The sequence below is a fragment of the Rhinolophus sinicus genome, linkage group LG15 (assembly GCF_036562045.2).
Source record: "Rhinolophus sinicus isolate RSC01 linkage group LG15, ASM3656204v1, whole genome shotgun sequence".
NCBI classification, from domain to species: Eukaryota; Metazoa; Chordata; class Mammalia; order Chiroptera; family Rhinolophidae; genus Rhinolophus; species Rhinolophus sinicus.
Genome location: NC_133764.1, coordinates 22,451,737 through 22,464,566, shown reverse-complemented (window position 1 = coordinate 22,464,566; position 12,830 = coordinate 22,451,737). Strand labels below are relative to the sequence as shown.

Sequence of the window (12,830 nt, the reverse complement as noted above, 5' to 3'; positions counted from 1 at the left end):
TCCCGCTCCCCACATAAGAACGCAGGATGTGGTGAGGCCAAAAAGGAACACCCACGGAGCCATAGATAGGGGAGTCATACCACTACATTCTCACTGGTGGCTGGGTTGGAGACACAGGAAGCAGGAGCCACACGATCCGCAACCTGCGTCCACTTCTCTGCCAACCCACCTCACTTGCTAGCTGCAATCCGCCATGCTAACTGCAATCTGCGCTTGCTAGCTCAGCCACCATCTTCTTGCTAGCCCCCATTTGCTACTAGCGTAGCCCCAACAGTTGTATTAGTGGCCAATGGCTCACTGGTTACAGCTGACGGCCAACTAGCCACAGCTAGTGGCCATCCAATCACAGTTGATGGCCATTTACTACCTGAGCCAGCACCTTTCCACTTGAGGGCGAGAGCCTGGAAACTGCACTCCTGGCTCTGTCCCCACAGGCTGCAAGGAAAAAACAACATGAAACATTGAGCCTCTGGTTTCTCTTTTCTCACTTCCATCCTCCTGAGATGAATGGGCAGTTATTACCTGTGATGTCTCAGGCCTTAGGAAGTCTCGGGTTCCACACTTAGAGGAGAGGGCCACGAAAAGACATGCAAGCTACGTTGTTTGAAGCCTTGGTTCTGTGAAAGTGAAGCAGGGCTGAGGGAGGCTGACCTCCCTCACACCCACCGAGCTGGGCCAGAGTGTGTATCTGGAAGATTAAGCCCCTCAGGCAACTGGCCAAAGATAACACACACATGTGTGCTGCGCTTTCCCAAACAAGCTCTGCCCCAACAGCAACAGCCTTCCCCATTCAGCAGACAAGACCACTAAAGATGAATGGCTGCCACATGAGCAAATGAAAGAAAGTAGGGTGGGGAGAGTAGCACCAACGTTTAGTGATCACCTTATCCACGCCCAGAACTTCACGGGTGTCCCCTCACTGTGCCCTCCCAGCATACTGAGGTGCATCGTACTGAGCACAGATGAGAAATCGTACAATTCACAGATGAGAAATCAGACACAGCTGAACTTGTTCATACTTATTGAACAACTTAGTTGTAGGGGTGGGTCGGAGATAAGCCTATTCTGACTCCTCAGCTCATGCTCTTTCCTTCACACCACCTTTCCTGCCTTTTCCTCAATTGCCCTGCCCCACCAGAGCTCAGGTGTGCCTGTCATATTGCAGAGGCCTGGGTAAGGAGGAGCTGGGTTGTTTCAAAGGTATGATGCTGAGCGTTTCCCGGCATTCAAGAAAAAAGAAAATCCTAGTTTGAAGACTCGTAAAGTGTCAGTAGAACGAGTGAATGAATGAATACCACACATGGACACATACGGAGAAATATAATTACAGTTTAAAAATGGCAAATTTTATAAGTTTTCAGAGAGAAAAATAAGACTGTTCATAAAAGAATTGGATTGATTTCAGAATTCTCAGGAAAAATTCTAACCAGGAGGATAATGAAGAAGTATTCTTCAAAGTGTTAAAAAAAAAAAGATATTTAAACCTAGAATGTTATATCCAGGTAAATGTTTAAATGTGAGGACAAAGTAAAGATATACTCAGACATCCAAAGCCAAAAGGACCTTTCAAAAAGACCTTTTTTCAAAAACACTCTTGGATGAAATATTCCAGCAGAAAAAGGGGGGGGGGAATCAGAAGGATGCTACAAATATATGAGAAGTAAAGATGAGTATATAACCTATTCAGTTTGGCTATTATCAAAATAAGCAACAATTGTTTTAAAAGTACAAGCATAAAATCTACAAATAAAATTCTATGTGATATCTACTTGGCTATCAAATGGAATAGGGTAGGGGAATGCACGTCCAAAGAGAAATGAGGGCATGCTAAGGTAATTGCCTTGCTCCGGAAAAGGTGAAAATATTAATAAGCTTTAAAAATCCACAGCGGTAAATTCCAGAAGAATAAAAATAGAAGCATGACTTTCAAATCAACAGATGAACATTTAAGCGAGCTAATGGAAACAGTGGAGAAAAACAAAAAAAGCAGTAAGAAAATATGGTGAAAAAAAAAGAAAATATGGTAGACAAGAAACATGAAATATGATAACAGAAATAAGTCTTAATTTAATAGTGAGGGTAATAAATATAAATGAGTTAAATTTATTGATCAAAAGACCTCTCAGATTGGATAAAAATGAGAACAATAAATCAAGCAATATATTGCTTTAAGAAACATGCAGAAAAACCAAATAGTTTTAAAACCCCCACAGCCTAATAACACACGTGCCCTCCAGGATGAAGCTAGACCCTAGGAAAAATGGGAGAAGAAGAAAAGGAAGAAAGATGGCAGATGGAACATTCTCAACTGCAGAAAAACATCAGGAAGCAATTATGTCTATCTTGCAGGCAGATTAAATTATCTACCACCTGAAAAAAGGAGAACTGGAGAGTTGGGTTCAATTATGGGGAAAAATAGTTCTCGTATTTTTGCAGCTCAAAGTCTGTGACTTTGAAATTGATAAGCATCACATGAAATAGGTAGCTTACGAAACTTACCAAGGATATTTCTAGCAATCTCTTGTGTAAGGAATTGAGTGAAGGGAAGAGTTCAGTTTCAAAGCTTCAGGAATTTAATGATGTCAGAATTAAATTTGTCCCAGAACACAATTGACAAGAACGTTGTAAATATTGACACATAGCAGGAGAGGCTTAAAGCACCTTCAGGATAAAGTCTAGAAGCCTAAGGCACTGATGGTTTGGGCATTCCTTATTATTGCTTTTGCTCTTCCATTTCCTAAAACATTTAAAAGGCTGTTGAATCTCTGAATGAATTCATAAAAGACTGGTACCAGTCACTCATTGATTCCAGGGAAGAGAACTGGATACTTGGGTGATAGAACTAGGAGGGAGATTTATTTGTCGTTGCATATCCTTTTAAATTTTATACAATGTCCATTGTTACCTATTTTAAAATTATTAATTTCCAGACCATTGAGTGCATGATATCAAATTCTTTGGTATCAGGGAAGACCCCCCAGACCATCCGGTTAGTATCAAATTTATCTTCCCCTAAAAAAAATTCCATAATTTTCTCTTTTCTTCTGAATATGTATTTTACACAATTATCGTATATCTAAAAATGAAACTATTGTCAATGTAAGAAATGTCCAAACCTATAGAGAATTTTTATGAGTTTATTTGAGCAAAACTGATGAGAATTGCTGGGAAGCCAAATCTCAACGGATTGAGAAAATGTTCTGAAGAATGGCAGTTTAACAGCTTGTTTAAATACGTTAGAACCCCAGGAGGAGACATAAGGAGGGTTACATGAAATTCATTGCTAGTAGATTAAGGGGGCCAGAGAAAGCGAAGTGGGGAAATCTCTTGGATTGGATAAAAAGTAAAACGGAGAGACACGTACTTCTTTTACATGGTTGGGTACAGGATAGTTAACATTTATAACACATAGACATGGTGTGTGAGCAATAAGATCACAATGTGGTCTCATGGTCTAGTGATGGCAGTTGTGCTTTCAGGGGTTCTGGAAAAGACAATTACTCAGACATTTCAAAGGTATCTTATCTTAGATGCACAAAGACAACAGATAGGCTCACTTAAGATAAAGAGTCACCTTTTTCAAGGATGCTACTGGCTTAGGACATGACTCCCCACCTTGACTTGCTTTCAGTTAGGAATTTTTATGTTCAGACCACCCTACGGTCCGTGGCTACTTTTGATCTCTGTGTTTGTCAGACCTGCTATACAAGCCTCCCCTGAACGTATCAGGTTTAGTATTATGACCCGTTTCTCACTCACACTACTTAAAAAGAAGAAAAATACAGTCACCATTTTGTCTCACCTTGGACATCTTTTTCCATTTTCCTATTGGCTTAAACTCAGTGGAACCCAAGAGGAGAACATTTAAGAAGGGAGAACAGGTAGAGACAGGTAGAAAAGAGAGAAAGGACAAGTCCCTTGGGTCTGTGAGGGTGAGTGTGGAAAGCCCCTCAGGACAGCCCTGTGACCACTGGGCTCAGTCGTCAGGAAGAACTGTGGTTTCTTTCACCATCCACAGCTCAGCTCCCATTTGTGGGCCCCCCTTCTGCTTGCTCAGCTCCTGGCCTCCTACCGGTAGGAGGGAAATGCTTATGTCATGGGAGCATTACAGAAGATTCTGGGTTGGGGTGAGAGAGGGAGAAGATAGAAAGTTTGCATAAACCAGAACATGAGGAAACCAGATAGAAAGATTCCCTTCTATCTGGAAAGGGAAATGGGGGAGGCAGGCACTGCAAGATAGTACAAAAATCACAGGCCTGACTTCCATAAGTTGCTCCACAAACAGTAGCCCCCATCCCCTACCCTGTCTCGTTTGTTCTGGCTCTGACACTCCCCTCCACACAAACCCAGAAACCCAGAGAAACCTCAACTGAAAAGGCAAGTAAGCAGATTCCAGCTCCCTGGCCTCGGGGTAAGAAAGGGAAGTTTTATGAAGAGAGGATAAAGGAAAAAACAAAGTCTCATATTGTGCAACAGGTGAAGTCCCACATTGCCCCACCATGAGGATTCTGTGCTTCCATTTGTAATTCCCGAGTGAAGCATTTCTTCATAAGGCTTTTCAGGTCTTCTGTAGCCTTCCTTTGTGATGCAGACTCTGTGGACCCAGTTCCTCCCTTTGTCTCATCTTGTAGAATGTTCCATCACCTTTCACCCTGAGCTGGAGGGGGTCAGTGTCAGTGACTCTTCAGTTGGTGATTGTATTCACTTCCTATTGCTGCCTGTAACAAATTACCACAACGTTGGTGCCCCAAAACAGCATACATTTATTCTCTTAAAGTTCTAGACTTTAGAAGTCTAAAATCTGCTTCACTGAGCTGGAAAAAAGATGTCAATAGGACTGAGTTCCTTCTGGAGGCTCTAGAGGAGACACAATTTTGTTGCCTTTCCAGCTTCTAGAGCTGCATTCTTTCATTCCTTGGCTCCTAGCCTCTTCCTCCATCTTCAAAGCCAGCAGCATAGCATCTTCCTTCAGTTGCCACATTGCCTTTTTGTCTTCTGTCATCCAATTTTCCTCTGCCCCCTCTAACAAGGACACTTATGACCACATTTAGGGCCTAACCTGATAATCCGGGATCATCTCTCCCTCTCAAAATCCTTAACTTGATCATGTTTGCAAAGTTCTTTTTGCCATAGAAGGTAATATTCACAGGTTCTGGAGATTAGGATGTGGACATTTGGGGGGGCCATTATTCAGCCTACCATGGTGATGTATACCATGTCTCAGGTCTGGGGATCATCCATTCTCTCTCCCAAACACTGCCCTCAGAATAGGTTTGTGCATTTTTTAGCAAAGACCACACCCTAACCAGCCATGCCACCTCCAACTCCCCCTCCTTTCACTTCCTTTAGGCCCTGAGAATGTTCTAGAACAGTGCCATCCAATGGGACTTTCTGCCATGTTGGAAAGGTTCTATGTCTGCACTATGTCACCACATGTGGCCAGTGAGCACTTGAAATGTGACTAGTGCAACTAAAGAACTGAAGTGTAAATTTCATTTAAGCTTAATTGAACTTAATTGAAATTTAAATAACCACTGGTGGCTGGTGACTAATGTATTGCACAGTTCAGATATAGGTAGATAAAAAGCAGAAACCAAGACCAGTCAGACTCCTTGCTGCAAGTGTCTTGTTACACATATTTGGATCAGCTCTGCCCATAAAGTCCTTCTCTTCGTCCCTGTGGAATTAAAGGAGGTTTCTACTAGGGATCTGGCATGATGAGGTGGCCGAGGGCAAGGGAAGGAAGGGAATTGTGTCTGTGGGTCCCAGAGACGTCAGAGTCCCAGTTCTACTTTTGCATTGAACTAAGAATACACAAATGATTTTCAAGGTTGCCCCCTCTTTAACCTACTTAAACAATGGGTTGTCCTTGTGGGGACCATAGAGTCACACTACAAGTAGCACAGAAATGGGGTCTAACCTGGGATTTGGCACTGCTCTGTCATACACTTGTCAGGTGGCCCTTAGCAAGTGACTTCTCAGTCCCTGGCCCTCAGTTTCTCAGTTTTCAAAATATGAGAGGGTTGGGTGGATTGTCTGAGAAGTTCCTCCCAGCTTTAATGGACACTTCCATGTCCTGTGGATCAAGCCTTGATTGTGCACACAATTCTCTCAGAGCCATGTTGTCTCTGACCTGTGTAATAGGAAATTCTGATGGAAGGGTTATTTAGGGAGACATGGCTTTAAGATACTCCCACAACACTCCAGAACCACATCTGACATTTGTTCTTCTGTCCTCATGATAACACTTCATGTTGCGTTGGGCTTTACAGACCTGACCCACCTCTACTGTAATCCGCGTGATGACCCTGGGAAGAGAGACACTATGTCCCTTTTAAGTGAAAAGCTAAGGCTCAGAGAGGAAGAGAAAATCTTCCAGATGTCAGGCCCTGGGATGGTGGCTTCACACATCACCTTGTAACAGCCCTTCAAGCGGATGATATTAACGCCACTTTACTGGTGTGAAAACTGAAGTCCAGGGAGGCAACATGCCTTTCCTAATGATACGCTGATAATAAGAGATGGAGGCCCGCTTCTCTGACTCTGAACTACCTCACCTTCCCTCTACACTGTGCTCTTGCTGCTTATACCACTTCCCTACAAGCTGTTGAAATGACACCCTTAGCCTCACAGCTTTCCTTTGGGATCACCCTTCATGCTGCTCTCCAAGCCGGCCTACGCGCCTCAGCAAGTCACACCAGCTCTGTGCCTCTGTTTCCTCGTCTGTAAAACTGGGGTAAGAGTCCCTACTTAATAAGGGTGTTAAAATCCGTGTTGAAAGTATTAAGTGAGTTCATGGTCTTCAGAGTATTTAGCTCATATGAAGTATCTGGAATATCTCATTCTTACTGTTTGGAAACTGTAATTTGTCTCTATTAATCATAATAGACAATTCCTTTAACCGCAAATCAAATGAAAACACAAAGGAACTGTACGCATTTTTTTAAAGTTTTATTATTAAAACACACGCACACAACTGCATTACCTATGTGCTCACAATAGCAGACAAACAGTGATGGTGGACCATCCCCATGGGGGACATCTGTCCTTTGGCAAACAAACAAAAAACAAAACAAAACAAACCCCATATAAATAAAGGAAATACCACCAAATAAAATAACATGGCACAAAATAAAGATTAAATTAAGAGAAGGATCAGGGACTACGGAGAGGAGTTGTAAACATGCAGAGGGTGCGTCTCCCTGAGAAGCGTCAGGCTCCGGTGACCTTCTCTGGAGATTTCCTGCCCCTGTGCTCGGAGTGTCTCAGTTCAGTTCCAGGTATTCCATGTACTCCTGGACCCAGGGTTCGCTGGGGTTGGCACAGACTTGTTTTCCCCTTTTGGTCTGGAATCTGTGGAACAGGAGTGATTAGATCCCATCGGACCTTCCCTGTGTAGCTATCTCCCTCCGTTTGACTATGGTTCAAGTTGAACCCTCTAGTGGGTAGGGAGACCCTTCCTGGGGTGGTACTGGAACCATACTCTTTATACCTTTCACCCTGGATTCAGCTCTGGTTGCCCACACAAGGAACCAATGAGTTTTACAATCAATATGCCTACCTCTCCCCATGATACCCTACCGCCCCTGGCAATAACTTATTCATATGCTGTTCTAAGCACCGTTTAAGAAGTCAGCCCATATTTCCTCTCCTTTCACTTTCCCTGGTTTCCTGGCCTCTGGCTAACTTCCTCCCCAGAAACCCTTCATCTTCTCCCTAGGCTCCCGCATCCCCCTCTAGGACCCAACGGATGACATAATCTCACTGATTTCTGGGAGGGCTTCAGCCCTGAGACCTGCCTCTCTGTTGTTTGATCTTCCTTTTGCCTCAAACACGCTCCTTATCTAATCCTGCCCTCGCCCTTCCTCCCAGAGGAGCCCAGAGGTTGATACTTACACCACAGCTGGCTGGGAGCAGAGGCTGCTGGTCTCATAGTAATCGGTCACAAAGCTGCGAGGAAGCTTCCGCAGGGTGTAAGTGAAGCAGCACGCAGTGGGAGGGTCTGAACCCACTGGAAAGAAAGGGCGAGTGAGATCAAAGCTCTACAAGGAGCTGCTCATTTTGGCTTCTAGTTATGGATATTTGGTGGGTATCTCTGTGGAACTACCAGATCCCCAACTACAGTCCCTGACATCTAATCCCACCCACCCTGAGTAGGAATCTGATTCTGAATACAAGATGCTGAAAGAAGACAATGGAGCTGGAATGGGTCTCAGCGCACATGCCTAACTCCATTCATTTTACAAGTGGATAAACCAAGGCACAGAGAAAGACAGAGACTTGTTTAAACAAGCCTACTGATTCTATTTCTCAAGAACACAGGAACTTGAATATTACTGAATGTGTACTGGACTCTGCATTAAATAGCAGCTACTTAATCTTCACAGTTCCTTTTTCTCCCATCCCCAGAAGCCACAGGTGGACCTTCCCATATAGTAAAGTGGAGGCTGCCTACACCACGGCTCTAGAAGGAGTAGCTGAAAGAACAAACTTACTTGGTGCTGAGAGCGCTGGAGAGCAGAAGGCAGCCACTAGCACGAGGACAGAGAGGACAGTCATGCAGAGCTTCATGGTCTCGGCAGAGGAGAAGCTTTCCCGCAGCTGATACCACAGAACCAAAGAGCTTCAGAACCCGACTGTGTTCTGTGCTGACACTGAGTTGGGATCCCTTCTTTATAGGAACTCTAACAACTGGGACAGAGGTGGGGACACAGGATGGCAAGTGGAATTTCCAGGGTAGCAATGATGTCATGGTACCAAGAAGGAAAGTGAATCTGGCTGAGAGTGAGGAGCTCTGCACAGCTTCTCTGCCCAGCACGATGTCATCACAGTGGAAAGAAGGAGGCAGAGAAGTGGTTTGAGCCCTAGAGGGAAGTGGTGCACCAGAGGCAGTGACTGACACTGAGGAGAGAATTGTAAACCCCACAGGAAAGATAAACCATTCACACCTGCTCGAAGGGGCTTGTTGATGACAGTCATGCTCCTATGGGTGGTTGGCACCTCCAGAAGCTGGAGGACTAATGACAGTCTTTCCAGGGTTACCACATGCCTGGCCCCAAGAAGGAAGGAGGAACTGGACTCCATGTCCCATTTCTGGGCCTCCTTCTGCTGGGTTGAGTGACCGTAGGTCACTGTACATTTCCTTGGGCTGAAACAAAGAGTCCAGCATTGCACGTGCAGAAGGACCCAGCAGGACAATTACCTCTGACTTACTGAATGTTTGTTATATGTCACGCACTGGATGAGCTGCTTATACACATAACAGCAAATCCTACCAAAACCCTAAGCAGTGGGGTGATTATTCCCCTGAGACAAGAAGAACAGAAAGTAGAGGAGAGTACACTGATCACCTCAAGACAACAATTCTAAGTGGCAGTGTCAAAATTTGAAGTGAGAGTCTTTGTACTGTGACATCTATATTCTTTCTTCCTTGTTGTCACAAATATAGAATGTGACCACAGAGAGAGAAACTGGTGACCACTAGGGGTTATACCCCACACAGCCATCTTCCTAGGGCTGCAGTCAGGAGGGAAGGAGTTTCCGTCAGTCTGTCCTAGAACAAGAAGGGAACAGATGGCAAGAGAACTGCAGGTTTCAGTTTGCCCACGTGGACCCCCTACTAGAGAAGGAGAATAAAGTCAGTAAATATCTGTTTGGAAGACCCAGAATAAGAATGTTCCTCAAGTATAAAAATGGGGTTGGATATACCTAATCGTGAGTTTGTTGATATTATGGAGAAAATGTGTGAGTGTTTACAGCCCTCCACAGGGAATTCCCAGTGTGCATTGAAAGCCCTGCCTGGTTTGGCCACTGCTGGTGACCTGAAGGTGAAGTGAAGGTGACTCAGTGAAGTTCACAAAGGCCAGGAATCAGTAGTGGAGGAAATGGGCAGGTGACGGTGGTCAAGGTGATTGGATCAAGATCTGTATCCACCTGCAGCTCAGCCACTCTGACCCTGGTGCTCACCTCCAGCCCCACACTGCTCCCTGCCTCTGCTCAGAGAGGGAAGAATGAAGAGTGAAAAGGGAAAACCAGGCCGCCTGGGTGGTATCTAGATGTAGGACAGGAGGGGGCAGAGCAGCACCTTGGAGTACCCCAGGTCCCTAAATGAAGTATAATGTCATCCTACCTCCTATGACTCCCTCCATCACCACCCACACACACAAACTGTCCTTCTTCTCTCCATCTTTTCTCTCCTCCCCTTGTCTTTGTGTGAGATTTGCTTCAAATGTTCTGATCTCCACCAAGTCCCCTATGCCCAGCTCTAAAGTTCTGTGATGCCTCGTATCACAGATGCCAGTGCCTCTCATGGTCTTTCCCGTTTGCTGAAGTTTCCTCTTCGTGTATCAAGGACCTTGCTTCAGGGAAAGAGGGTGTACCTTGTGTACAGTGAGATCTACACAGACTTTGCTATCCATGCCATTTCTATTCAACCCAATGAATTTAGAAGTCATCTGCTCTTTGTCAGGGAAGGCAGAGCCAAATCAAGCCGCATCCCTCCCTCAAACAGGTCTCAATCTAGTCATGGTGTTGACAGTGATAGAAATTACTACCCCAAGAGATGGAATAAATTAAGTGTCACATCAGAGGTAGAAACAGAATATAAGAGGCTCAAAGGATGGAGAAGGCCAACCCTTGGCTGTAGACTGATAGTTCTAAGTGAAGTTGAAACCCCACTGTGTGCTGAAGGGGAGGCCTTGACAAGGGGACGTCCGTCTAAATGAGTAGAGTGCTGGCCTTCAAGTTGCGGAGATTTTAAAGATACCTGCTCTGGCGCATTAGGAGAGTGATGAGGGATAAGATGGTGATGAGTCATCTTGGAGCCACACAATGAGTTTGACTCTTGAGTTTTGCTTCCTAGCCTTGCTTTGATCTTTGGTCATAGAGGCCAAAGGTTTTGTCATGAATGTCCCAACAATAATGCTGTGTTCACGCTAGTGAAATTCCACATGGAGAATACGAAGCACTTGTCCCAGTATGTTTCGCTGAATCAATGGCCTCCAAGGTTTACACATTGAGGCCATTTCTAAGTAGTAGTGTACACAGAATGATAACAAATGCCTCTCAAATACACAACAAAAAGGTGCTTATCTTCTCTAGAGAACTTTCCCTGACCTTTCTTCCAACTGATTCTGTTGCTTCCTCTGTGCTAATTCCATCATGTCAGTGTCTGGTGGCCTCCCCCACTGGATAGTGAGTTCCTTGATGCAGAAACCATGTTGTGCTTTTCTCCATGTACATACTAGGTGTTCAATAAACACTTGTTTCATAAGTGCTCAGAGGCAGCCCGCACTACCAGTTTTCCTGGGGGTTGGGCTAGAAGGGTGCGGTAGGTAAAATGGATTCAGGATGTGAACTCCACTTATCTAAATGAATTAAGAATGATCTGGGCGTTTGGACTCTAGTCAAAACGTGAATTCCCCAGCTCTGATGAGGTGATAATTGCCCTGCCCTCAACCCACATAGCGAGTGGTTTATCATAAGGGATACTATTCTAGGACTCAGCTCTTTCCAGTTCAGCGGTGTGTGTTGTGACAACAGAAGTCGACCACGGTTCCAGGGAGCTCCCAATGCATTCTGGGGGTCACCCACTGTCTCACTCCAGAGAAACTCCACTTCCCCTCATTCGTGGTAATATACTGGTTTCCCCTTACACCCTTGCTGGCACTGTGCCCATAACTCCACTATGGGCACTGTTTTCTCATTTTGTCCTCCCAGCATCTGTAAGCGGCAGGCAGGACTGGCAACCCCAGCAGTAATATGACCTTACAAACGCCCTGGTACCCTGGATTTCCCCCAACATATCACGTCCATGGTTCTATCTGATCCCAATCTGTTTTGCTATTGTACAGGTTAGGAAGCAAAACCTAGAGAAGTTCAAAGACTTGATCAAGGTCACACAAGGTGCATGTCAAGACCCAAGGGTTTCCACGTCCTGGTCAGAGATGAGCAAACTTCCTTTATAGGTGTGATCCTCTGAGATAGCACATGTAGGGAACCTCTGGAGTTACCAGACTCTCAGAAGAGATTACAAAGCTGCTGAGGAGCAAGAAGTAGAGGTGGTCAATCCCAGCATTCTGTGTTCTCCACAAGGAGAGTGCTGAGATGCATGAGTATTGGGGAGCCCCCGGGGTGTTGGGGCCGCCAGCACTGGCCACTAGTGGGTAGAATACCTATAGCTAGAGAATTCCTTGCAAGCAATTCCTTGAGACTGAAATCCAAGGTGAGCTGGAAATACATGGTCACTTGCCAAGACAATACAGCAAGAAGACATAAATCCTTTGGTTTTACCAATATGGTAGCTAAGTCATTTGGGGGAAATGGGATTGTAGCGAGAAGAAACAAGCATACAATTATCCAAAGTGCAGGGTTCAGGATGGAGACGGGAGGACAGTGAACTGGTTGAAGCAGTTCATCGGGGTGGCCACACTTCACCCCTCAGCCAGCCATTCCCACTCTCTAAAGGGCCTTCACCACCCACTACAGCCTGCTTATTGGGAGTCAAGGGTGGAGGGCGGCAACTTCAGGGGATGTGAAATTCCTAAGAGTAGCTTAAAGCCTCACCCATGTTTGGAGGGCTCAAGAAAACCTTTAGTATTCCTTATGAAGCAACTTTCTTCCTTCAAAGATTGCTTTTATACCTATTTCCAGCTCTTTCCGAGCTGGAGTATCCAGGAAGTGAGGAAAATAATTCAGTAAAACTTTACTGAGTACCCACAATCTGACAGAGTTGGGGATACATGCTTTAGAACGTGGTGGCAAAGTGTTAAGAATGGCTTCCAAAAAATGTGACGCCTGATTTTTGTAACAACTTTTATTAGTTTGCTTTT

General features: G+C 44.9%; 1 protein-coding gene across 1 annotated transcript; it reads right to left on the bottom strand.

Annotated features, from left to right (window-relative positions):
- Window positions 1-7,014: 7,014 nt before the first annotated feature.
- LOC109447850 (C-C motif chemokine 4) lies at window positions 7,015-9,330 on the bottom strand. The gene is made up of 3 exons (XM_019732549.2): window positions 8,496-9,330; window positions 7,897-8,011; window positions 7,015-7,353 (listed from the first exon to the last, which is right to left on the bottom strand). Exons 1-3 carry the CDS (start codon window positions 8,569-8,571, stop codon window positions 7,266-7,268), a joined length of 279 nt encoding a protein of 92 aa, XP_019588108.2. The 5' UTR covers window positions 8,572-9,330; the 3' UTR covers window positions 7,015-7,265.
- Window positions 9,331-12,830: the final 3,500 nt, after the last annotated feature.